The sequence below is a fragment of the Apteryx mantelli genome, chromosome 5 (assembly GCF_036417845.1).
Source record: "Apteryx mantelli isolate bAptMan1 chromosome 5, bAptMan1.hap1, whole genome shotgun sequence".
Lineage (NCBI taxonomy): Eukaryota > Metazoa > Chordata > Aves > Apterygiformes > Apterygidae > Apteryx > Apteryx mantelli.
This window is the reverse complement of record NC_089982.1, coordinates 40,666,441-40,694,070: the sequence shown is the minus strand read 5'-3', so window position 1 is coordinate 40,694,070 and position 27,630 is coordinate 40,666,441. Positions and strand designations below refer to the sequence as shown.

General features: G+C 39.7%; 3 protein-coding genes across 7 annotated transcripts in view; 1 reads left to right on the top strand and 2 right to left on the bottom strand.

The window, feature by feature from the left end:
* Nucleotides 1-3,841, bottom strand: part of RAPGEF2 (Rap guanine nucleotide exchange factor 2) — a 301,571-nt gene extending 297,730 nt beyond the window's left edge. Inside the window, exon 1 of the mRNA XM_067297871.1 lies at nt 3,632-3,841. Within this exon, the coding sequence (XP_067153972.1) occupies nt 3,632-3,726 (95 nt within the window). The 5' untranslated portion in view covers nt 3,727-3,841. The remainder of the gene's footprint in view (nt 1-3,631) is intronic.
* A 7,511-nt stretch (nt 3,842-11,352) lies between these two features.
* PPID (peptidylprolyl isomerase D) lies at nt 11,353-26,111 on the top strand. Its single transcript, XM_067297870.1, has 10 exons — nt 11,353-11,518; nt 13,003-13,143; nt 13,602-13,708; nt 16,974-17,162; nt 18,672-18,794; nt 20,450-20,556; nt 22,640-22,781; nt 25,101-25,187; nt 25,267-25,309; nt 25,868-26,111. The coding sequence occupies exons 1-10, from the start codon at nt 11,434-11,436 to the stop codon at nt 25,954-25,956; spliced, it is 1,113 nt and encodes a 370-aa protein (XP_067153971.1). The 5' UTR covers nt 11,353-11,433; the 3' UTR covers nt 25,957-26,111.
* ETFDH (electron transfer flavoprotein dehydrogenase) overlaps nt 13,918-27,630 on the bottom strand; it is a 31,578-nt gene continuing 17,865 nt past the window's right edge. For 2 of the 5 annotated variants that reach the window (XM_067297868.1, XM_067297867.1), the window contains exons 12-13: nt 27,361-27,582; nt 26,200-27,108 (exon numbers count right to left, since the gene is read on the bottom strand). In XM_067297868.1, coding sequence (XP_067153969.1) covers nt 26,945-27,108; nt 27,361-27,582 — 386 coding nt within the window. In that variant the 3' untranslated portion in view covers nt 26,200-26,944. Of the gene's footprint in view, nt 16,352-16,547; nt 16,699-22,787; nt 23,225-26,199; nt 27,109-27,360; nt 27,583-27,630 lie in introns of those variants that run through there. The other 3 variants (XR_010884387.1, XR_010884388.1, XM_067297869.1) reach the window with 3 other exon arrangements.

The window sequence follows — 27,630 nt, the reverse complement described above, 5'->3', positions numbered from 1 at the left end:
ATTTAAGTACAATCAAACCACCTGCAACCCATATTAATTTCTTTAAAGCCATTTCCCAGTACCTTACTCAAGTATTCAGTTAGCACCAGAGATATTCTAGTTTTGAAACACTATGGGCTTATTAAATATCCCGCTTCATCCCTAAAACTTAAAATGCTAGGAGAGGGGGATGTTTTGTTTTTGCAGTAATAACTGGCTTTTTGCTGGGCACATGGCCCTGCTAGCACTCCAAAATATGTACTAAAACACACTAACTCAATCTTCTAAGGGAAGTAACAGTTGATAAGGGAATAAGAAATATTTTAAGGGAATCTTAGGTACACGTAAATACCCATTTCTCACATGTGAAGTAATTAGGGATTCTCAAAATTAGAGGTAAAAAGAAAGATATTAGACTGCAGTCAATCAAGCTTCTTTGTTGAAAGGTATACATATATATTTTATTTAAGGGAAGCAGAAAGCAGTAATAATAAAAAACAGAAGCTGAAGATCTGTGCACAAAACTGTTTTGAAAAAAAATACAGTATTACATCACAAATATCTGTCTGTTCCCCAGCTGGTTTCTAATTTCTCTCTTTAGAAATAATTAAAATATTCTACAAATCTAAATACTACCCTTCTAACATCAAATTCAAAACCAGTATTTCCATTATTTTGCAGGGAGGCACAGGCCAGTAGAAAGTCCTACTATCCTAATAGCTCTATATTAAGATCTATACCTCATGTTTACTTTTTCCTAACCCAGCAAGTAAGGGTTGTGCTTACATTAGCATGCAGCGCAGACTAGATCCACAGAGTGAATTAACTGGTGCTACGGACCTGACACCCACACTACATCTTTCGGCCCGTTCTAGTCTGGTCCCAAGGACTGAACGCCCATTAGTGGTTGGAGCACATATTCTCATTTGTTTAATCCAAAGGAATCTAGTCTGCACACTGAAGCCACTTGACTCTGTGAGCCTAAGTGGAGACAATTGGGAGGTTTTTTTGAAAAGTGCACTCCTTATCCAAATTAAAATGCTAATGCTGAGGCACCCAGGAAACCACTCCCTGTGGCTTCACGTTCAGCTATACACACCACATCTCTTTTTTTTTTCTACAAGCCTGTGCCAGCTTGTCCTGGTAAGTAGCATGGAATTTGAAGCTTGCTTTTCTCTTCAGAACCAAAGAGAGGAAGCAGCTCTGATATCTGGTCACATTTTAGCTTTAGTTAAAGGAAAGCAGGACAATGGAACGAACAAAAACAGAACTTGTTACAGGCAAGTCTCAAGCCTCGTTAGGGACTCTCTGCAACACAACTTCTAGACAAGAGGTTAGAACATTAAAAATCTTCCCAACTGCATATTTGGGAGAAAAAGTCTTCAAAGTAAATTAAAGGAGGTAATATCTAATAAAGACATCTTCAATGATTTTGTTATAGCTTTGGGTGAGGTGGTGTGTAAGAAGACATGCAGGCTTCCAAGAGTTTCATAACAATTCAAGTTGCAGGGATACATATTATCAAGGATCTCACAGGGCCACTTAAGGGAGCCATATGCAGCAAGACAGATACTGAACGTGACGGGAACTCACTAACCAAAGCATGGAGAAGGAATAAAAATAGCTAAAAATCATTAAAAAAAAAAAAAGCTTGCCATTAGATCAAAGACTGATTCCACTACTCTGCCTCTAACAGTGACCAGCAATACATGCTTAATACAGAGGTTACTGAAGGAGGAAGTCTTTCCCTTTACTTAGGTCCAATCATATATTTCCATTTAAACAGAGATTACTATTCAACAGAAAGCTTATTAGAAAGTTGTAGTATAGCTTCTAAGACCCAATAAGTATGCTTCTGCAAGTCACTAAAAGACCACTGAAAAGAAAGTCTTGCAGCACATGTAAAGATTATAATGAAGAAAGAAACTTAATGAAATATTAAAAGGCAACCCCCCCCACACACACATCCCAAATCCTTCTAACAACTTTATTAACCTTAAATATGCCAAAACAAAACAGGGAAAGGGGGGGGGTGGTGAATAAAGAGAATAATGATTACTTATAATACTGTTTAATTACAACCATTTTTGTTTAAATTGTCACATCATTTAAATGATATTCAAATTGAAAAACCAAGTGTGCAATATCAAACTTAAGGAATAGGAGGAAGAAAAAAAATAGGCTCTAACCTCCCAGATAGAGGTTAGATCCCAGACAGAGCAATTTTATTGACTTTAAATGGGACACACATTGTGCACAGGATTTGCATGCATGGAGCTCCTCAAAAAATCCAAGAACCTTAAAACTAAAATTAACAGCATTAATCTGTTTTTGCATCTCTGATACAAAGTATTTTGAAGAGATTTTAAGTACAAGGCAAAATATTAAGAGTGACTCAGAAATTGCCACTCAGTTTAAATGTAGAAAACAGCTTTGTTTTCTTTCAAACTAAAAAGATCCTTAATTCCTAATGTGGATGAATGCTACAAAGAATAACTAGCAAATAGAGTATATAGACACTACAGTCTCCCCAAATTCACCAGCCTTGGTGTCTAGTATGAATGTGGCACCAGTGCAGTACCCTATCACTTTTACAGGAATCACCTTGTAACCCAAACATCCTAAAGCAGGTTGATGTGACTCCATCTTTCACCACGATCTTGTAACTTTGGCCACACGTATGGCTACGGTCCACATAGATCATCTTTGAAACCAAAGTGGCTTGGTGACAGTGATCTTTCATACTTGCACTATGGCACTTGCTCAATAGATAAGAGATATTTCCTGCCTTCCCTAAGCATTCCTAATAGTTTCAGCAGTGAAAGTCCAGACTCTAATTCAATCCCATATATTATCTGACCACAAGACCAGTCAAGAACAGAAAGATGACAACACAGAGGTTACTGGACATGCTTGTGACAGGCACTCTTCTCAACAGGACTGGTTTGGTATTGTGAGCAGAACAGACACTAAGCAGTAACATAGCTCCAAACCACTGACCTGAGCAAAAGGCTGCCCCTGAAGGTTTAGAAAATAGCGATAACCCAATATCAGATAAAGATCACATAAGTAATTAAGTAATAATAGCTGATTATTTTCTCCTGTGAGGATTTGTGACATCACAAGCAAAGAGCAGTGAAAGGTACCTGACTCTCACCGGGTCATCAGATTACAAGCATTTATTTAGGTCACAACAATTGAGCCAATTTTAATTTTCCTGCGATGAAGAGGCTTGAAGACGTGCTATCATAGTAATCGCATACAAATGCCGAGAGAGAGCAAGCCAGGTGTGGCATTTCTCTCCCGTGCTCCTGCGGGGCAGAGTGGCAAGACCTACGCGGCTCGCGAGCGTGAGACCTCCAACGCAGCTATAAAATGGCTGGGAGATCAAACAAGGGGGGAAAAACGGGGGGGAAGAGGCCACGCCGAGGCAGCCGTGCCGCCCGGCCGCCTCCCCTCGGGCGGGCTCCCCCTGCCGATGCCTGGGAGAGGGGGACCCCGCAAGCGGGGACTGCGGCACGCCGGAGCCGCGGTGCCCGGCAGCGCGCCGCGAGCCAGTGGTCTCCTCCTCCCCGCCCGCCCCAACGGCCGCCCCAACGGCCACCCCGCGGGGGGGGAGCGCGGGGCGCCCCGGCCCTTCCCCGGCGCTCACCTGAAGGCGGGCCCCTCCCCCGGGGCCCTGCCGTGGGGAGCCGCGGCGCCGCCGCCCCTTTTGTTGAAGAGCTTCTGCAGCAGGGTGGGGGCCATGCTGCCGCCCTGCCCCCGCCGCCCCGGCCCCGGCCGCGCGCTGCCTCACGCGGCGGCTCACTTGGCGGCGGGCGGCGGCCGCGGCAGCATCCCCGCCGCCGCGGAGACGCCCAGCATTGCGCGGAGAAGGCGAGGGGAGCGCCGGCCGGCTCGCTCAGCCGCGCCGCGCCGCTGCCGGCGGCCGCCAGTCACCTGACCGAGGGGCCGAGCCCGCCCGGCGGCGCTGACAGCGCTCTCCCGCGGGACGCGCCGCGCCGCGCCGCGCCGCGCCGCGCCGCGCCGCCAGCCGCCGCGCGACAGGCACGGGGACGCGGACACACCGCCCCCCTCGGGCGCTCTCCATTGGCTGCGCCGCGCCCCGGGCCCCGCCCCCAGCACGTGGTAAAGCGCCCGGAGCCAGCCTTAAAGGGGCACGACCCTCTGTGCCTCGCGCGAAGCGCCGCGGCCGTTGTCGGGGTGGGGGGCGGCGGGAACAGAGAGGCCTTCGCGGGTATCCGGCTGCAGGGAGAGACAAAGCCGTGTATATACGTGTATACTGAGACATCTAATAATGTGGTGTGTATGCCTGTATGTGTATTTTTATGTGTGGATACATACATATACATGTGCATACATGTATGTGTATACATACATATAGCATTTTATATATACAGAATATATGTATACACATATATACATATGTAATACACACATTTGTATGTGTATTTTGTATATAATATATGTATATATTCTATACATGCACATATGTAAACATCTATTTGTTTCCATACCTGAGCTCCAGCAACTTTTTCTCCTAGTAAAGGAAACCTCTGCGCACTATTGCACGAGATAAACCATTACATAATAGCAGGTCCTTTTTTTTTTTTTTTTTTTTGCATGGGCTGATTCTGAAATATTGCTGCTTACAGTAGATTGAATTTTGCCTTCTCTGTCAAACCAGCCAAAACTGTGATCCGAAAAAAAAAATCTATTGGGCTGTTGCAAAATTTGTGTCCTTCACCTTGCCACTGATCTTTGCTACATACACAAATCACAGATCTGGAAAAGTTTTAATCTAATTTCTTCTAGACCTGGTGTCTATAACAGAGAGCTCCCTGACATAAAATTGTAAAAGTACTTTGATTCCTTTCAAGAATCTGAACTTTGACTTCAATCTTTGACTATGCAAACAAGTACATTTTTGTATTAAGGTAGTCCTGCTGGGGCATTGCAGGGTTGGAGCCTTATTTTGCTCACTTCTCTTTAAGTGTTCTATTGCACTCACAAATTAATTATAGTATTTGGGCACTGTTTGGAGCTTGGTTTTGTTTGTTTGTTTAATTTGGGGAGAAGGGTTGTGTTTTTGCCCACCAGCAGGATCATATTTTCATACGCCCATCAAGAGAACATGAATCCGAACGCTCATTTTCAACCAGCTAGGGAGTTGCATAGTGAGGTGCAGCAAACAAACAGAATCACGACATCTTCCTTCTCTTTTTCAGGAAACCTAGAAAATTACTGGAGGCTCTTGAAATACACAGGACACGAAATTCCAGTGACAAGTCTTGCATCTTCTCTTGCTGCACACATTTAGTGTGTAAGAGGTACAAATTCTAGCCTTGGCTGCTTTGCAAAGAGGGGAAGAGACCTGGGAAAAGAATAAGATAGCAATAGGGAGATACTTTTTTGAAGAGGAACAAAGGATACTACTCCGAGTTTTTTTGAACTTCCAGGTCACTAAGCACTGACAGCAAGACGCAAATCAGTGTCCTTTTTCAGATGTGACTATCCAAATACCCTTTATCTGACAGAATACAGCCCTGAAAAGTGTGTCAGCAACATGGTGGATTGTATAGCAATTTTTCCCATAGAAATTACTGTAAGAGCCAGAGATGCATACAATGACTTAAAACACATAAATACAGAAGAACAATATATACATAGCACATGGAAAATGGCGAGGCAAATGCAGGCTCATCAGAATTGCTGACTGCCAACTCAACATCCAATAGTGACAGAAGAGGTACAGGACATGCTGGCTTTTTGGACCCAGATTTTATCTGGCTGGAGATGCTGATTTCTCTTTAAAATAAAAATCAAAGGTTGAATGCCTACTGGCTTGAGAGTTTGATCAGTAGATCTCCGTATAACACAAAATTGAATCTCGTAATGCTCTGGTGACCTTGTCTAAAGTCCGTTCTTGGGAGGGATCACCATTTTGAAGGGTCTCAGCCACTTCATCTGAACATTCTCACTGAATACCCAGCGTAAATCTTTGAGCATGAATGTTCTTGCTGCTTCTGATTCTTCATTTCTACTATCATCGCCAGATGCCCCCTGCTCATTACGGTCAATCCATTCAATCAAGGGTGAAGGACAGAAAAATGAGGCAATGATGGTTAGCAATGTGGAGTACTCTGATGATAGTACATTGAAAGAGAAGTGAATAGTAGGATGCGACTGATCAAAATGAAGGACATTATAGTTGGCAGGGTAGTCAGTCTGAATGAGAAACTAGGCATCCAACTCCAGAAATGAGCGCTGGACTGTACTTCTCACAGAAGTCTTAAGAAACGTAATGTTGCAAATACTGTGGCTGCTACTCTAGGGTTATGTCTGCATTAACAAGTAGTGCTGACCAGTGCAGGTAGAACTGTAGACTAAACCCATTGGCTAAGAGACCTCAATATCAACACTGTACACATTTTACAGGGTTTTATTTTGGACTAGTTGTAATCTGGTCCTGTGCACAGGATAATTATCAGTGGCTGCAGCATGTTGAGTGTGTTCCTGAAACACATGTGATTTAGTTTCATCTGCAAATAATCCAGTTTGTGTTCTCGGACACCACTCCAAAATGTGAAGGAAGACAGTTAGTGGGGACAACTGGGAGATTCACTTCAAAAATGCACTTCTGATCTGAGCAAAAATGGTAAGGTAAATGCACCCTATAGGTTTTTGTTTATGTGTGTAACTGTCAGTATGCTCTCAAGTTGCTAACAAAACATTAAGACATTGCTTTCTTCTAAAAGCATATTATTTCTGAAGTTTATTCCTGAAAAATCATGGGGCAAACACAGCAAACACAGCATAATCAGCAGAGGACTATGAAGCAACTTGCACAGTCAGTATGCATTATCCCATCCCAATTGCAGTTGGCTGTAAAGTACCCCTGACAAAACAAGTGGGATGATTTTTCACTATCCCATGTGTGCAAAATATGAGCAGGTGTAAAGGAAGCAAAGCCATACCAACTGTCAAGCAAACATCATTTACAGCAAGATGGTGTCTCTACAGCTCTCACTCTTAAAGGAAATACAACAAATAGAAGTATGCCATATGAAGATCAAAACCTTATTTATAAAATGTACTAAAGGGCCAGACTCTTTATGTACAGAGAAAGCTGTCAGTACATAAAAGGGATCATTTACATCCCAAAATAGCTGAATGCTTGAATAAGTGTTCTGTGTTTCACAGAGCATAAATTTCTCCAAAGGTTCTTTTCTGAAAAAAATGTAGAAATTAAGTTTTATAGCCAGGACAGGCTGGAATAAAAGCCAAGTCTGCTAAGTCATACTCAGCCTCCCTACCACTTAGACCTAGATTAAACTTTTACTTCCATTATGGCTGTTTCCTTTTTATTCTTTCCCAGTCTTGAATGCACAAGTCCAAAATCCTCCTAAACCTCTGTAGTGTGAACTGGGCTTTGCAGGAACCACAAAAAAAGAAGCCAGAACAGGTAAGCAATGAAGCTTTAACAAAAAAGTTAGTTAATCCAGGATGTCTGTTAAATACTTACTCCTTAGTGTGGTGGTGCATATTTTATAAAGTTGTATGAATTCACGTAAGTCTTTGTAGGGCATCAGCTACATTTTGGATTCTGTAAAATAAATAGAATCAGATTTTCTTGCTACTTCACACATGCTGAGTAAAATGTGGTATCAAGAAATGTCTAGAATCAGTATTTCTACACATTGTTATTATTATTTAGCATAGTAAGTCTAAATGACTTCTTACAGAGAACTTTAAAAACATATTATAAAATGTATTCTACCTTGCAAACAGGGATAGAGGCAGACAGCAACAGAGAGTTTGGGATTGCAGCCCCCTGCAAACTAGCTTACTCATCCTTCATTGAATGGAGCGTTATATAACTTGTGCTGTTGCTGCAGCAACTTTCCCCAGCCTCTGAATAATGACATAAAGGTGTTGCCTTAATATAGATAGGCAGTTTCACTGTCTTTTTACATAAAGGACAAAATCAGTGAAAAACAAAAGACGTTTTAAAGGGAATTAATAATTTAAGGTAATTGTTTTAGAATTATTGGTAAATATTAATGTATATAATGAAACACTTCATTTCTAACAATCTGGTATTAAAATAGAGAAAAAGGTCAGATAATGGATATCTTTGTAAAATCACCAATAAAATATTGAGTAATGTGGTGAGAATTGGGTGGTGTAAAGGTAATGGGTAAGTATTTACAGTCCTTTGAAATCAATATTGTTACTTATGCATCTTGTCAAGTTTCACAGAGCAAAAGTACAGTGTTTTTTCCTCCAAGAGAGCCCAAAGATGTATTCACCTGTGTATGTTCTGACACTGTTTAGAACCTGGTTTGCTTCCTCTCTATAACAGAGTTGTCAGAGTTAGCAGCTTGTAGTTCTAAGCCTCATGCCTGGGAATCCATCCAAAGCTTAGTTGGAAATCCTCATGTCCCAAATTTTAAAAGGCAAAATCTGTTGTGGGCCTTACTATTTGCTGGTTGCGCTCTCGTCTTTTAATCTATGCTGATACAGTTCATCTTGGGCTCCATCCTACCTGCATTAGATACAGACCAAAAAGACTCTCTACACAACAAAGAGTACAGTCGTGATAATTGCCTATTTAAATGCCTTTTGGTGATAATTCTTTCCAATAAATAGCATGATATATTTACATGTAATTACAGAAATATACAGGACATATATTTGTATCAAAAGTGAGGCAAGGAGTTATATAAGATCCACATGAAAAAAACCCTTGCTCTGACTGATGTTTGAGTCCACTCAGGCTGGAGTGTCATACCCTAGCAAGTATGATTTGCCAAAAGCTTCAAGTTTTTAGCATTCCCAATACATGTTTATCTAATGGTAAGACTCAAACTAATTTTACTGTGTTGCCAAAGCTGTATTTGCAGGAAAATAAACATTTGAATTAAAATAAAAACAGTTTAACAAACAATTCAGCTATTCTTATATCCAAGATGTATTGCTTTACAAATATTTACTAAATAAACTATTAGAAGTATGTAACTATAGGCAATATTTGCATAACAGGAAACTGTTTTAAATTACAAGATCACAAAACATTACAGGATCACAAGTCAATAATTTTACTACTTGAAAATAGAGAGGTCAAAGGACCTTTTAAAATGGCTCTGACTTTGAAAGGAATTATTTACCTATAAATTTAGCATATAACTTAATGCATTAATTTGATCACAAAATCACTCATTAAATTCTTGAAAGAAGTCATGTTATACCTGTTTTTTACAATTGGTCAATTACTATAAATTGATACTTAAAGTATATATACTGTAAGAGAGTATAGTACACTACTATAGTGCCTGGGAGATAATTCATTCTGCTCACATATTTTCCAGTCTCTCCTAATGACATCAGGAAAGTTGCTCAATTTCTCTCTTGCTGAGCTCACATCTTAAAATTAGCATAGTAATATTTATTTTCTCTTAATCTTTCCCTGTATGTCTGGTTAGATTGCAAGCTACTTGGGATAGGGATTGCCTCTTTCTTTGTACGTCTAAGTACCTTGCACATAGGGACTTTCAAGCAACTATTGTAATATGAATTATTAGCCTAGAATCTAGTCTATTCCAACTTGGCCAGGAAAAAACCCACAGGGACTGCATAAGTCTGCTCCTGGAAGAATGCATCAATACTTCTTTCTGAGGGGAAGCTGCCAACAGCTCTCAAGGGGAAAAAAAAACAACAACTAAAAGCACTTCACTCAGATGTCTGCTAAAGAAATCTCTTCTAAATCATACTCTCTTGGCTAACTTCTCTCCCATTGAGATCATTTCTCCCACCCCGCTGCACTTCACCTATGTTATGTGTAATGATAAAAAAAATCTCCTTGGCCAGTGACCATGGCCAAACGCATGGTGACTTATAGATGACTCTAAGCTCTGGTGGCCTTTGACATCATGGAGCATGCGAAATCCCTGCCACAGCTGCATAACCTGGCTCAGAGAGAGAAATGCCTTCGTGTGGTTCCACTAATTCCTCACTAAGCATTCCCAGATGGTAGCAGATGACTTTTCCTTCTGTTAAGGGTTCCCAGATGTGATATCCAACAGCATTCAATGCTGATCACTTCTTTTATTCAACATCTGTATAGAGGCTGTGAAAATGATCACAATGCAGTATATGGACTGCAGTGTTGTTAATATCAATGCTACTTTATCTTCTTTTTTCAATCTGGGAATTACAACTGCCCTCTGATACTCCTAATATTGAAGACATAATGAGAGACAGATGAAAACCAGTTTGATGAAGCTCATGTCCAAAAATTCAAAGATGACATGAATTAGAGAAGAAAACCTCTGGAGGATACAATAAATCCTAAAATGATTGTGGAGTTTCTGGGATGCATTAGAGCAGCCCAGGGAACGGAGAGGCTCATTTTGGTTAGCAGTGTTTCCAGGACTGTTAAGTTAGCAAAAGAGTCTGAGCCCAGCACTCTTCTGCACTTTCTGCTTTTGCCTCAACACGTACTTTGCTTTCATGATGCAAGTAAGCACAGGATGTGGCCATGCAGACTCTACATCTGCTTGGGAATACCGCATTGTGAGGAGCCCTAGCAAAGGCTGTGGATGTTGACCCTTGGTCACCTGGAGTGGCAGAAAGAGATCATTTGCCTCAGAGCATTTACTGTGATATTCTGCCTTTGGAAAGACACATATTTCGCTTTCCAGCTGAGGCAGACTGAGAAGAGAGTTATTTGGCATTTCTAAACGATAGTCCCTTTGACAACCTAACCCATTCTTCAGTGAGTCGCAGTTTTTCAGAAAAATTGCATTTCTAATGTAAAAAAATCAAATCCAAGCAAAATCAAACAATCCCCATCATCACCCAATTTGCAGGCCTTCTACATATACATCATCAGGAAAGAGATTTTGTTTCTTTGCAGATTATCTTCAAGCCTTTTAAGACTGTTTAGCGGCAGGCCGTACTAACAACAGCGACACAGAGCCGGGCCTTTCCTGCAGCATGGCGTTTTCTCCCGGAGGCTTCAGGACCCACAGCCGTGCCGTCGCGCAGCACCCCCGGGGACGAAAAGACACGCACGCTGCATCTCACACGGCTGTTTGCCTCTGGGAAGGAACACGATGCTGCAAAAGAGCGCGGGAGCCCGGGGAGAGGCGCGGGCTGCCGGTGCCGCACACCCCGCGCCGCCCGCGGCATGGCGCCCCCGCAGCGGGGGGGAGGACGCTCCGCTCGCTGCTCCCGCGGCCGCCCGCGTTAGCTCCGGCGGGCGGGCGGGCGGGCGAGCGAGCGAGGGGCGGCGGCGGCGGCGGCGGCGGCGGCGGCGGGGAGGAGCGGCCCAAGGGGCGGCGGAGCGCGCCGCGCCGGTGGGCGGAGCGGGAAGCGGGAAGCGGCCGCGGCCCCTCTGCCCCCGGAACCGCGCTCTGGGCCGCGCGCGCCACCGCCAGCGCCCGCGGCGAGATGTCGCACCCGTCCCCGCCCGCGCGGCCCGGCAACCCCCGCAACCCCCGCGCTTTCTTCGACGTGGACGTCGGGGGCGAGCGAGGTGGGGGCCGGGCCCTGGCGCGGCGGGGGCGGGCGGAAGGCCGCGAGGCCGCGCCGCTGCGCTCCGTGCGCGGCGGGCGCCAGGGAGAAGCGCGGCCCCCGGCGCCAGCGGGCGCCCTGTGTCGGGGCGGGGAGGTCGGTGTCTCCGTGTGACATGGGCCCTGCCGTAGCGCCTGCCCCGATGGCCTCGGGCCTTGCCGGCTGTGGATGCTGCGGCTCCGCGTGCGGCGGCTCCGCGTGCGGGCCCCGCGCCCCGCTCCGCCTTCGCGGCGGCCACGCTCTCGCCGGCGTCCGGCCTCCGTGGCGCGTCCCCGCGCCTTCGGGGCGCGGCGCGGCCTCGAGCGGGGCCGGGGCTCTCGGGGCCCGGGCGCGGCCGCTCCTCGCGCGGGGCCCCGGGGGCGGCGCGGAGCCGGCGGCTCCGGGGCAGCAGCGCGGGCGGGCCGGTGCTCCCGTCGTTATCAGCATCGCCGGTGTCGCCAAGGGCGCGAAAGGCGGCGCAGGCAGCGCTGAACTCGGCAAGCGGCAGTCTGGGAGCCGGAGCAGCGTGTGTGCAAGCTCGGGGTTTCCGTGTGCGTGGGGAAGGACGGGGGTTCCCCTTCTGCCGGAGGGTTATGTCTGATTTATTCACTCTGTTACTCGGAAGAAAGTCAATACGATTATTTGATGTTTAAGAAATGCTTTATTGACTTCCAGTTGTCTAATTTGCTTTCATTCCTGTATTAATTAGAGTTAATTTATTTACATTTGGCTTCCGGTAGAATGAAATTATGTTAACTAATTGACTGTTAGGCTGATGAGAAAACAGTAGCGTCACTGATGGCAGCTGCTAGGAGCGAGAAATCTCTCTGACATGCCAATTTATAAAAAAAATTAAAATTTATTACAGAACCCATTTATCAAATATGGGGATCTGTTCTCTACTCAGTTTTCACTTATGTTAGTTAAAACACGCACACTTTTGGATTTAATGATAGCTTTCTTGCATCTGTAACTCTAAATAGCCATTATTCATATACATGTTAAGTATTATTGTGTCTTAGTAAAATTGGAGTTTAAGAGAATGAGAGAGAAGATTGATATACACATTTAGCATAAGCTTTTTGATCAAATAAAAGTCACCATGATACTTCTTTTTTTGTGTATGTGTGTGTGAAACCTTTTGGCTTGCTTTTGTCTAAAAATTGCAGATTTTAATATCATCACATTTTTATGAGCCTCTATTTTCTGGGCCCTCACTCCAGGAAATATAAATTCTGTGCAGATATGGTATCCATTTTTGATACTCTTGGTAGTGCAATTCATTGTTGGTAATATCTTTGCTACAAACTTAGAGTAGCTCCACCAGTGTTTGCCATGGAACAACCTCAAAAGGTAAATTTAATAATAATCTGAAATGTTAATTGCCTTTGCCCTACGGTGCTCAACACATCATTGTGCCTAGGAGAGGACCTAAAAAGATGTCTCATCCTCTCTTTGTCCTTTCAGTTGGACGGATCGTCTTTGAATTGTTTGCTGACATTGTACCTAAAACTGCTGAAAACTTCCGTGCATTATGTACAGGAGAGAAAGGAACAGGGCTGACCACTGGAAAACCTCTCCATTATAAAGGATGCCCTTTCCACAGAAGTAAGTTCTATGAAATCCTCTGCTATCCAGTTGACAATGGAAGTCTTCTATTATCAATATTTGCAATAATATTAAATAATATTCAGGAGCACTTGTTGAAGTAGTAACTTGACTAAAAACAGATTTTTGACTTTTAGACCCTCCTAATCACCAGATATTGTTTAGCACACATTGACAATAGCAAATCAAAAATTTACTATAGTAAATTAGTAGTAGTAAAACTAATTTACTGTGAAATATAAGTAGATTGAAATGGATTTCAGTTAAAGCATTGAGTATCAAGTGATATTCACTGAGCTGAAAGGGAATACTTAGCTGAAACTTGATAAAATAAAGATGGTTTTCAATTTTATTTAGGCTTAAGTGCTGATAACAGGGATTGATCTTTATCTCTGAATTGTTTTTCTTAGTGCCTTTCCTGCCTCACTGCTCTACTTAATAATTATCTTCTTTTACAGTTATTAAGCAATTCATGGTCCAGGGTGGAGACTTCTCAAATCAAAATGGCACAGGTGGAGAAAGTATATATGGTGAAAAATTTGAAGATGAAAACTTTCATTATAAGGTATTCTATTGAAAATACAGCTTGTATTCAGTTTTTGAAGTTCTAGTGATTTTTATTTAAATTGAATCTTAGTGCTCTTCAGCCCACAGATCACATGTTTTTAAGCAGTGGAAAAGAATGCAACAAAAAACCCTAGTTTGTCCTTAAAAAAACTAGTTTGTCCTTAAAGCCTTTGTTAATTACAGAAAACATGGCAAAGGCAACAATAGTTTATAACAATAGTTTACATATTCTTTTTTAATTGCACCATTAGAAATTGTTTTGAAACAATATTTCAGTTCTGACTGAAGTAGGGAAATTATTTTGACAAATGGCAAATGTTGTCACTCTGAAGCATATACAATGTATCAGCATTAAACAGATGTTATGCTTGTTTTCATATACTGTTACTATATATAATTTTTATGTGATTAGATGTGAGAAATACCTGTTTTGTTTAAGAAGTGGGGAATCTGTGGCAGATTGCAGAATTAATCCAAAGCAAAATTGAAGAGAGCATTTTCTCCAGTACAACAGAATGAGAAGTAAAAGGCTGTTTATGTTTTTTGTACCCAAAATGTTTGAAAAACATGCTGTGAACAGAACAGATTTTTGAATATGCAGAGTTCTGGATTTGGGGGTGTAGCTTTAGGAGATGTTGACTTTGATGGTAGGGGGAAATTCAGAAATTCCTTACCCCCCATTATTAATGATCATCCTGTATCAAAGCTCACTATTTCTTTACTAGCACCAGTGCAACGGTTTGTCAGTTCTATAAACCTTTTCTTAGTATTATATTAAACCATGCTATTTCACATGTTTTATTTTATGGTCCCATGATTCTAAAACTGTTTTCATCCTTGAAGTCAGTATTATATGATGCCAGGCAGACTGTCAGTGCATGTGCTTTATCCATACAAATTAACAAATACAACTCTGAACAGCAGTTTCCTCAGGATCTGTCCTTTTCTCTTCCTGCTACTTGTGCAATGGCATAAACTTCAAAATGCCCATTATGTTTCTTCAGGTTTCTCTTTCTTACTTTTGACATAAGACTCTCTACTTTTTCACGCTTTTGGGGAAGAAATGTTTGTTCTTGCTTTGCTTATATGGATTCCTGCAAATTGCAGCACACTGAAAGACTTTGTCAGTAGTCAGCTTATCACGAGATCACCCCCAGCAGACTCTTTTTGGCATCGCTTCTGCAGCTAATGGCTGTGCCACAGTGGAACACCCAATTTGCACAGCCCTCGAGCAATGTGGTTACCATGCTGCAGCTCTGCAGGCCTTGAATCTGTCAGAGGCTTTGTCCAGATTCAAACTTGCTTTATAAGCTGACCAAACGGCATGCAGAAACTAGCATGGGAAAGACACTCTATTGACAGTGTTTTTCAAAATGCTTTCAAGGCAAGAAAATGCACGAGTGATCAACAGTTTTGTTTATGAATAGGAACTCTCTTCACCAGGCTGATGCTGAGACTTGGTCCCAAACGAAATGGGATTGCATGTAAATGTCCTGAAGATCAGAGCCATCAGACTGCTTTCTGTAACTTTCCAACCTGTCCTCCAAATCTTTATGGACAAAAGGTAAACATGCACTGGATAAGGAAACCCAGGGCTTATTGTTCCTTGCCCCTTTGTTTACAAACCAGTGCCATCCAGAATTGCTTGTAATTCCCAAAAAAGAAAAAAAAAAGGTAAGATTTAACAGTCTCATTCTGCTTCTTGGCAATCATTCATTGGCCAGCCTCAAATGTTATTTGCAAAAATCTCCTATGAAAGAACCCCTTCTGATTAATTTGCTTGCCAGTAACTATGATGCAAAATGTCAGATGTTTGTTTTGGAGGCTGCCTTCCTGCAAGCTTGCTTCCAAGTTGCCTTCTCTTGCTGTGGAACATAGGCTTACTCTCTGTCACCAATTCTGATTCCCAGGATGAGTTTCAAGATTAGAAGAGACCAAGTCAAGATTATTCTGATAGCTTTCATTTGGCTAGGTGCAATTCTGGCTTTCAGCCGTACATCCTTTTCCCAGAGCTTCTGGGCCTAACCTTGTAATATCATTGAAAGATCCTTTTACCCTATGACCGGATGAACACCACGAGCAGGGAGTTCTAAGTCCATGGAAATCCAAGCATGGAATGGGAAAACAGTTTTCAATACAGCATGTTCTTCAAAGTTGTAGTGACAAACCCAGCTGCTTAAATACAGCTAAGACTGCTGTCTCAAACTAATCAACCTCCTGTAGAGCTCTGAGGTCTGCTTCATAGCAATTTCAGCTTCTGTCTCCGCTGTGCTGTCGTACTTGGTTCTTTTGCTCTCCCTCCTCCCTACAGTATCAAGTTTCTTAGGGATACTACAACTTGCATGCTTCAGACATGTACTAGTGTCTTCATATAACATATTGACCTTTGTTAAATGGAATTCCTTGCACTTAATAACTAGATCAAGTTCGGGAGAATAGTACCTTAATGTGTCATGCCAGTGTAACGAGAGAGTTTCCACAACACGTGAAACGTACATTGTTGCAGCACAAGCAAAAAATGAAATAATCTGTATGATGGAACAAGATAATTCTTATTTCAAAGAAGAAAAAAATACTGGAAACGAGATGGACAGTGTCTTCTCATGTTGGGCTGTTTAACCAATTTTTGGTATCTTGTGCCCTGGTAGAATGAATCACAATAATCAGATGGTTAAAAATCCCAACAGAATAAAAACTGTCTCCCTAGCAAAGTGAAAGAGTTAAAACAAACAAACAAACAAACAAAGCTTTAAATTATAAAGACCACAGATCCCTAAAACTCATAGTTGTATGACATACTTTGCCTAAGTAGATCTTTTAAAATTAACAATACGTACCGTTCTTGACAGTGTGACATTGAGTTGGTTTAAGTGGTGTGTTGCTTTGTTTCTTAATGAAGCCAGTGGTCTTGAATGATTGAGTGAGGAACATCACTTATCTCTCAGATGATCTCTAAATTCAGCAGCTGACCAGTGTGGAGTTTATAGACTGCACAAGGAGTAAACAAGAAATGCTGCAGTGTCAAGTCACCCATGAGGAGGTTGCAAGTATAGAGGCAGAACTGGCACTTGCCCTGTGCAGTCATGATAGATAAAAGTAGTATGTTAAAATTAGTATTTGTAAAACTGTATGCAACTGTCTGATTTCTCTGAAGTTGTCATTATGGTTGTCATTGCAATATATAGTAATAGCCTTACAGAATCTTATATATGATTTTATAACAGATCTTGTATATCTTGGTTGTGATTTTTCTTGTTACACAGCATGATAAAGCAGGGCTGCTGAGCATGGCAAATGCAGGACCTGGTACTAATGGCTCTCAGTTCTTTATTACAACGGTGCCTACTTCTCACCTGGATGGGAAACACGTGGTGTTTGGCCAAGTGATCAGAGGAATGGGTGTTGTTAAAATATTAGAGAACGTTGAAGTAAATGGAGAAAATCCTGCTAAGGTAAGCAATATCAAGGTGCCTAGGAATCCTAGTTTTTCTTCTATTAGATGATGTTTTGACTGAAAATTGTGAATTGATTTGACCTTTTTTTTCAGGAGGATTAAAAATGATTTTCATTTTACTAGAGAAAAGTGATAAAGGCATTGTTTTTACCAAGTTGTTTTGGGGAAGTATTGAACCATTACCTTTCATTCCCTCCTTTTGTAAACACCTTGCAGGTCTTGTTTGTCATTTGCTGAGACTAAAGATTACAGGCTTGCCGATTCCTTTAATCTGAAACATTTCTGTCATAAAAGTATTGGAAAGGGAAACAAGTGATTTTGTGATTGAAAACTATTAAAACGGTTATTGATTTTCTAAAGCGTTTTAGGAAAATCAACCAGTCAATGGATTGTTTTTGTCATCCTTGGGAAGAAAGACTGAACATTGTTGAGAGAAAAGTGTTTTTTGCTCCCCAAAATCTAAATGTAAATATATTTTCTTTCTTGCCTGTGCAGTGGCATGTAGGAGTAGTGCACTCATTTTAGCAGTTACACTTCCTAGATTCTAGTTAGTATTTAAATGTGAGAACTAAGAAAAATGCATAGGTGAAGTAGGAAGTAATAATCAAGTGTTTGCAGCGTTCTTTCCTTTTAGTTTCTACTGAATGATTACACTGGAAAAGCACCAAAGGCCTTAATGCTGCTGGAACTGCTGCCTTTTGGAATAATTGTAGCTCATGGTAGCTTGGGACAAACCTCCTGAGCTGGTAGATTCTAGCATGAATTCATGCAATTCTTTTCATTTCTTCTAAATGCCTAGTGTAATGTTTAGGACTATTAAATGTTTACCAGTTATTTTTATGAACAATAATGATTTTCATTTTGCTGTTCATGTTAAGAGGTTTTTGTTCCTTTGCTGTAACTTTCCACCACACAAACAGTTGATTTATTGTTCAGCACAACTGAGAGGGTAGCAGCCTTTATCAGGGTGAAGGTGGAAATGCACTTCTAGAAGTGGAGGACAGGTGAGGAAATTACAAGGTGGAATTCATAATCCTAACTAACATGATGTGCAATTGTCATGAATTTTAGGTCAGAAATTGTCGTATTTCTGATAAAACAATCAGTGTGTAGTTCATGTCAGTTTGTAACTGTTTGAAAAATGTATGTTACTTTAAAAGACTTGTCAGTTTGAAAAAAGAACGCTCATCTCTAATATAATAGAATTATAAAGTCTTCTGCTTGCTGCAGCTCTTCTTACTGCTATTTCCTCTTCCAGCCTTTGTAGACAGTGGATATGGTGTGGTTGGAATGCTGGTACTTTGAAGGCGATATTTTCTGTGACAAAAGCCTTTTGATGAGCTTAGGCTAACGGTGACATGACAGGCTTCTGAAATCAATGCACCCAAACAACAGATGACAAAGCATTTCTACTGAATTTCAGAAAGCACAAATAATCTGTTGGTTTTCTTTTTTTTTTCCTGAAATTGTCTTAATGTACAGTACTGCTCTTATGCCTTTTTTTCAGTTGTGCATTATTGCAGAATGTGGAGAGCTGAAGGAAGGAGATGATTGGGGAATTGTTCCCCAGGATGGCTCTGGAGATGCTCATCCAGATTTTCCTGAAGATTCAGATACAGACTTGAAAGATGTAAGTGTTTTTTTTTCTAGATAGTTATTTTACAAAAAGCAAGATTTGTAGGTAATCCAAGTTATATAGTATCTGTGAGGCTATTCACTAAGCATTTTTTCTTAAGTTCAGTCAAAGTACTGATTCAAGTGGTAACAATGAGTTTTAGGAAAGAGAATGCTGGGGGAGGGGATTGCTGTCTATTTTTTTCAGTGCTAACTACAACTAATTTTTTCCCAGTAACTAACAGCACAACATTCCACTTAATTTTTTCATGGGTTTTTTTTTTTGCTCCTCTGTTTTTTGTTTGTGCTGTGGTGATAAGGTATAATTATCAGAACTCCATCCCTGAGCCATATAACTTAATGTTGCACCTACACACTTTCCTGTGTGACTTTTTAAATACACACCCTTAAAAATATTTAGCCTCACTTATTAGAAGTAATAAAAGACCAGCCTTTTGTAAAGATCTACAGCAGACTTAGAAGTTCTCGATTCCCAGTAGTTATTTGCTTTTCAGGTTGTGCAAACTGAAGGAAGACCTGTTGGTGAGGGTTAGGAAGCAGACTGGTGATAGCAGCTCTTCTGTTGGGCAGGTTTTTACTTTACCACGCGAGTGAAATAGACAAGTTGTGCAAATCAGACACTGATTTCTGAGGAAAAAAAGGGGGCTTGTATGTGTGGATTCCAAATACAACATCAGAAGTGCAGAGAAGAGCAGTAAAAAAACATTACAGCTAGACTCCAGAAACTCCTTGTATCTGGCTGTTGAGAAACACTTTAACTTGAAAAACCTTGGATAGCATTTCCTGTGTTTCTGATCTGAAGCTGGTAGATGCCCGTCTTCCTTAATTTTAAATTTGTTTATATAAACTAACTATAGAAACCCTGGTGAAATTGGCTTCATGCTGTGATCTGTTTTTTCAAGGTCATTAAATCTAATATAGTAGAATTGTAAACTAGAGGTATTACAGATGGCATATATGACAGAGCTTAAGACACCTGTGGCATAGACAGCAGTAATTATAAACTGTTCATTGTCACTGGAAAAGTAACTTAACACTTGAAATGTATGCCATTCTGGAAGTAGAAACGATGGAACTGATACAGACAGGCAGTTGTTTTTTTTCTCCTCCCATAGACTTTTTACGTGTTTTGAGAGAAAGAGAAGTGTGTTCATATGACTTTTAGTTTGAGATTATGTAGAGTTCAAGTGATTAATACTGCTTTGAGAAGCAGAAGACAAAATATTCTTGGGAATAAAGCAGTCTAGGACGTACACTTAGATTTTTAAAATATCTTGTTTTCCAAAAATAGCGGTCAACACCTTTAACTTTCTGTGTGGGTAGCAGCATTGAGGGTTGAACTGCTTTGTTATCTCTCTTTTTTTTCTTTTTTTTTTTTTTTTTTGACATCAGTGGTATCACCCGTTATCCTGTAAAAAGCCATTAGGAAATTCATCTTTCAGATTACTTATTGGGTATTACATAGAGCAGAGAATACTACAGGAGTAGTCTGAAACCACTATTTGTCTAAAATTGGAATAGTTTTATTCTGAGATTTTACAATGATTTTTGAAAGAGGATGGACATGCAATCCTACTGTTAAAAATTAAGTAAATCAAGACTTTCTTGGAAAGTAATTTGATACTTTATATTTTCCATCTATTTTATTAGGTTGACAAGATTGTGGCCATAGCAGAAGACATAAAGAATATAGGAAATACTTTCTTCAAATCCCAAAATTGGGCAGTGGCAGCTAAAAAGTATAGTAAAAGTTTACGGTAAGGCTATCATCATTAAATCAGGTAGTTCCTGTAATCCAAATTAACATTGCAATCAAGCAATGATACATGCATTTTAAAACGCCTGATGCTGTGCTTATTTCTTTCTCTTTTTTTTTTTTAAAGCCTTCAGAATCTGGAAAAGAACTGCTTGATTTTTAGCTACTTACTCAAATAGGTCTTTTACTCACTGCTAGATAAGAAGTACATGCAAGAGGTGTTGTTTAGAACTCCTAATTGCTAATGTTCCTCTGTTGTGCTGGTGCATAACTGGGAGAAAAAGCACAATAGTATACTGAGTATTTAGAGAGGGAAGGGCAGGAGATGCTGCTTCTGAAGCACAGAAATGAAAATATTTACCCAGAATTCATCCTGTCCCTCTGCACTCAAAAAACCTATCATATGTCCACAGAAAACCTGAAATAAATTGGATTTATACGTAAATGCTTTAGAAACGATACAGAAAAAAGGCTGGAATAGATCTTTAAGGAACTTTGTGTTTTAGTTGTCCATTCCCTCCCACTTTCCTAGGTAAAAATCAGGTATAATTATGCCATCCCTCACAGTTGTCTCGCACACTCTTAAGCAAGGCCAATGAAAGCTGTTCACAGTTTGTGTAGACAACTTTTTTTTTTTTTTGGTGCTAATCTGCCTTTGTGGATGGAAAGGATACTATCTTTTCCAGACTAAATAAATCTGACTCTTTTAGCTCTTATTTATAGGTTACCTTTTCTTACTTTTGTGGCATGCCCTGGTTGTTGTATCTTAAAGTCTAGTACTTGAAGTAGGATGGAGTACTTTGGCTGGTATTTCACCAGAACTGATAAAAACAGTAATATCTCCCACATCTTATATACAGCTCTCCTAGGAAAGCATCTAGGAATGTTTGCCCCCCCCCTTTTTTTTGGGCAACAGCATTGCATTGTGGATTCTTTCACCTTTATACTCCTTTTTAATATTCAGATTTTTTTTGTTGCATTGCTATTTAACCAGTTATTTCTTACTGTATGTGTATGAATTACATACTTTTCCCCTACATGGTGTATTATTTCCCATTGTCTCTACTGATACTCAGCTTACTGATTTCTCCAACCTGTCAAGATTTCTAAAAGCTCTAATTGTGTTTCTAGAATGGTTGCATTCCTTCATGATTTATAAATATGTTCAAAACAAACAGAATACATCTATAATAACTCAGTTTGGTATTACTTTACGTAAGCACAGATATGTGGAGACTGCCTTAATCATGGCATTCCTAAAACCTGAACATGTGCAAACACACAAAATTTTGATGAATTCCCTATGTATTTTAAAAGTAACACCCACAGAAGTTCTATCAAGCAGGCCATTAAAAGAGTTAAAACTTATATCCACAGCAAAGACCTTTGCCATTTGAGCTAAAAACCTGAGAGCATTAGCACCTTGTGAATGAAGAAGCAGCGAGAGTTTGCTTGTCAGCTTCCCTAGGAAGCAGAGAGGCAGTAAATGATGTGGCTGGGTCCTGAACAAGTGGCAGTTTTGAAGTTCATGATAAGATCATAGAAGGAAGCCAGCTGGAAAGATGATGATGTAGTTAACAGTGCTCACAGAACTCCCTCCTTTACAAAGGGAAATGAGCTTTTAGCCATAAATGCCTGAATTAAAATAATCCTGATGGAACTGAAGGAAGACATGCAGCTTCCTATGAATGTGGACAATGCTGCAGTGGTGTTGGCTTTCTGCCACTGATGAGTGACATATTTGTTGAGAATAAATGGTCACTGAAATAAATTCTAATGGTTTCATGCCATCTCAAACAGTGCATTTGTCTAAGAAGAAAAAGATGCTGTTACTACAGTTAAAGAATAGGAGTATTTTCTTCTTTGCTTTATAGGGAAACATACAACTGTGAGTTCACCTTTTGTCAGGGTAGGTGTGATATATTTAATTTTTTTAACAGTGGAATTGAAACAGAGTTAAAAACACCAGTTTGGAGAAGCCTATTTGCATGTAGTTTTGGAAAGATAGCTAAGGGCAAAACAAAATGGAAGTTAAGCTGGCAACACTAATACATGTTCTTTGTAAACCTTTTTCTTTCCTGCAGGTATGTAGAAGCTTCTGAAGCAGTGACAGAGGAGGCAGATAAACCAAAGTTAAAGACTGTTGCTTTGACTTGTGTTTTAAACATTGGTGCTTGTAAACTAAAACTGTCAGACTGGCAAGGAGCTATTGAAAGTTGTTCAGAGGTAATTTAGTGTTTAATATTTTCATTAATAATTGGCCTACACAGATAATGGCAGCTAAAAATCTTTTTAAGAGTCTTCTGACAGGCTCATGATTTGAAGGTAAATAAAGTAGAAGGCTGACTTTAAAGTTATTACTAACTTATTTGGCTTTTTGAAAAGGCTTTGAAATTGAAATGACTTACTAAATAAGAAACAAAATAGGGCTGTTGCTTACTGCCAGAGTAAAACACAAACTGTGAATGTTAGTTTTGTTTCCTGAGAGCAGGGCTAGTTTTTATAATACAAGGAGTTAAATTGTTAACAATGAAAGTAGAATACTTTTTCTGGAAGACTAGTATGAGCAAACTGTTTTACTTCTTTTTATATTGGGTTGGTATTTTCTGTTTGAAGTCGCTTTTCTAATAAAGTCCTTTCAGGTAGGCTTAGTAGTGAAATGAAACCAGCTAATAGGAAAAAAAAAAGAAGAAAACAAATGATAAATATGAAAATATTAAAAAAAATAGAATTAAGGGCAAAAAGTAATAGAAACAGTGACATTAGACCTATTGACAAAAATTAGCACATTTGAGGAAGCATGAATTAATTCCATAAAACTTTGAAATTTTGAAGGAAACTAAGCATAGAATGTTTTTGTCTGTTAGCAGAGGATCCTGAACAACATCTGGGACTTTAAGCTGAAAGATGGGATCTCAGCTAATTTGTGTGAGGGGTCTTTAAAGAACTAGCTTGCTCTCTAGCCTGCTGATGTTACATATATGGAAAACAGCCATAAGCACATATTCAGAATGGACAAATTGAGGGTTGGGAAAGGGGGGAAAAAAATCCTGAATCTGTAACCTGGCATCAGTCCTCTAGAAAATGATAAAAATTGAGATAGCATTTAATTATTACAGATAGAAATTAATAGCATTAATCATAATACTTTCAGGTATGGAAAAAAACCACCTTTTCTCCTTCCTTAAGATGATAGAGTTGTTAGATAAATGCAACTCCACAGCTGTAATAGACTTCTGTAATATATTTGGCTTAGTTCTTTTAAGAAGTATTACACAGCATATTAGTGTTTTAATCAGAACAGCAGTTTGCTAAGAACTGACTAACCAGTACAGTTCAAGGTAATTGTTAATGAGAAACGATACACTTTCAGTTATGATTCCCTAGGCCAAAAGCTTTTTAAATTAACAATCTGCAATACATGGGTTGTTTGGCATAAATGGGGAATTACAAAGAGTTGAACTTGTTCAGACAAACCTTCCTTTAAGATAGGTAAAAGCACATCTGTCCATCTAAAAAACAAGGAATGCCCTTATGTATGCACAATACAGACACTTAATTGTGTAAGTGTTGATCCAGAACAGGTTCTAGGGTTTATAGCAGACAAGTAGATCAGGATAAGCTCCCAGAATACTACTTTCTTTGTATAAACAGATAATAGTGAAGTGATTTAAAAAGAATTCTGCATGCAGCTTCTAGAGTCTATAATTCTTAATTAAAGAATTAAAATTGATAAATTAATAAAGCCAGACATTCATGCAAAGAGATTTCCTCAGCCATTGAACAACTGTATTCTTCAAAATAATAAAAAAATAGATACAATGCAAAAGTATCTTTGCAATAACAAAAAACAATGTGATCTTCACAGACAAGGAAAAAAGCTCCTAATGGAAAGAATGGAGTTAGCCAAATTAACTGGAACTTAAAAAAAAAAGTAATCAAACAGTTGCACAGTCTGTTTGCCCAGCCAGTATATTTTCTATTTTGATGTTATCATAATTAAAGCTGATAACTGTACTGGAATATATACATTAGTGAAACTATTTAGCTCCATAAAGGGGTAATGACTGAAACTTCTAAAGGTTCTTGAATCACGAGCTGGAGTGCTTGTATACATCTTTCATTCCAACAGTGAAACAAGCTTTGCAGAAAAACTGTGTTTTCTCTTTATGATCCCATTAATAGAGTCCTTTGGTGTGAAGGAAGGAGCTGTAGTATATAGAGTCATACCATGAGACTTAGGTTAGGATAACCTGAACTGCAGTTACCTTTGCCTGGAAAACTGTATAGATACAAGTTCCATTTTATATTAAAGTATGTTGCTCCTTCATAAAAGACCAGCTCTGCTGCAGCAGTATTAAAACCAACTAGATAGCTGTTCAGTGTGCTACAATGTAGTGTTCCTATTTACACCATTAATGTTTTGACAGTTTACTCTCAAACAAAATGGGAAGATTGTCTGCTGGTGTGAACTGTGCCATTTGCAGTGGTGGGAGGTTGTGAAGTATGCTAAATGTTAATGTGACTATTTTATTAATTTTACAGGCTCTTAAAATAGATCCAGCAAATACTAAAGCTCTCTACAGACGGGCTCAAGGATGGCAGGGAATAAAGGATCTCGATCAGGCATTGGTAATGATCATAATATTTATTTTTTTAAAATTTAAACGTTTAATCAAGACATTCATTTGTACTTTTCTCTTTATTTAAGGCTGATCTTAAAAAGGCTCATGAAATCGCCCCTGAAGACAAAGGTAAACTCTTTCTTTATAGACTTTTTTTTTTTCTTTAAGAATGTAACAAATTAAAATGGGACATCATACCAGGGTGATGCCTAAGATCCTGGCTTCTAACAGCTGCTGAAACTTAAATGCTGATCTGTTGAGCACAGAGCCCACTGACGTGGAAAAACTGTGTTTATACAGCATTGATGCCTCTGGTGCCCTGGGTTAAACAGTCACCTTCTGCTTATGCAGGTCAACAGCATACAGAGGAAGTTCTCCCCCTCTCAAAGTGTAACTTTCTGGTTTTATTAATACCCAATTGGATAAGATTTTTAAATCATAAATTCTGTGTTGACACCAATCCTATTCTTCCTATATCCTCCTTTGCCTGTTATACCGTTAGATGAAACAAACTAAGGGACAGAGTCTTTTTGCAGTTAATATCTGACTTGATAGAAAATTAAATGCAGTTCTAGCATTTAAAATAAATATGGGTAATTTGCAGCAGTATCATCTAGGCTTGGCATATTAGGACACCTAATGTAAAGTGATTACTATAACTGGATCATGGATTTTATTTTTAAGCAGCTATCCAAATGGAAACACTCAGAATCAAACAGAAGATAAAAGCCCAGAAGGAGAAAGAGAAGGCAGCTTATGCTAAAATGTTCGCTTGATTTTTTTTTTTCTAAAATTTTAAACCTATGCACTAACTCTGCAAAAGAATAAATGGAGCTGTAGGCAAGTGTTTCTTCTCTCATTTGCCCTGTACTGCAGTTTTCAGTGTTTACAACTTAAAAAGTCTAATAATAAAGATAAACTGTTCAAAAGATTAAGTTGTTTTTTCTTTCTTTTTAGCTTTAATAACTTGGGTTTTGTGATTCAGATATGTTGCTAAGGTGTAATCAGTAGTAGTAATAGTGTTTTTGCAGCTTAATAATTAAAGCTTCCTAAGAAGTTTGTTTCTAGCATAAAAACAAGTTAGGCAGTTTCTATGAGAGGTTTTTTTTTTTTAATTTGAGTGGGCCTGATTTCTTTGTTGTAAGGAATAAAAATGCTGGTAGACATAAAATGAAGGGGTAAGTACTACACATCTTTTAAAACGCTTTACAGGATGTATTGCAAACAGGTTCCCTTGTATTGCAAACAGGTTCCCTATTATTCTCAGGAAAATAATCTAAATATAGATTTTTATTAAATATATGTAACACTTAATCAGTGACAGTTTTCTAGACTGATTTCTGTACTACAAGTTAGGATTTCCTATAGTAAATAATTTCAAATAGAAGGAGAAAACATACCTTTTTTTTAAAAGGGTAGGTACTAAATTCTTCTGCTACACCCATGATTCTGGATATGGCTGCTGTTATCACTGAACTTCAGCAATAAATTGAAGATCCAAGGTTCATTTGTCAGTCCTGAGAAGAACTTTCTTCTGCCTGCCACTCCATTCTGTGAAGAAGTTCTTTTTAAATAAGGCTAGGGTTTAACCTGAATGCACTGACTTTCCATTTAATGTAATGGTCATACCTAAAATTCAGAATAGCACATTAGTCTCAAACTGTTTAACATTCAAGTCAGTGCTATACTTTAATTACACTGCAGCATAAAACATTCCAACTTATTTGCTGGAGGTCAGAAGTCATTGAATAGTTTTCAGCTGATTTACATTCCATTATAAGCTGGTCCTCCTCCACCTTCAGGGACTACCCAGTTAATGTTCTGACTTGGGTCTTTGATATCACATGTTTTGCAGTGGACACAGTTCTGAGCATTTATCTGCAGCCTTGATCCTTCTCCTGTTTCCAGAGGAATATATTCATAAACTCCTGGGAAGAGGAAAAGAGTGATATCACTTCACTAAATAGTTTCCCCTTGCACATATGCTTTACTACTCCTTATCAGCGAGTGTGATGAGAGAAGTTTAATAAATTTTTAAGATCTCCATTGGAACTCTCCTCTAGGAGGAAGGCTGGGATAGAATACTTGAAGTGCATATTAGGCCAGGTGGAGTATCCCTGAAGTGCTTTGCCTTTCATCTTGCAAAATTAACTCAGATGAACTTCATTTTTATTACCTACCTGCTGGACAAAATCTTTGTTCTGGTCCATCGAATATAGCCAAGTTCTTGTTCACAGGGATGCTGTCATCTTTTAGGGTTAAATGAGCAGGCTGGTCATGTTCATGATTTGTACCACTTAGAGCCACAGATGACAGGAGATCAAAACTGATTTTTCCATCAGGCTTTGGATATTCAATAGGTGTGCAGTCTTTGGCTGGCTTGAGCTGAGCAAAATCTGGTCCTAAATACATTTTTAATAAGTAAATTACAGTGTAGAATGAATGTAATT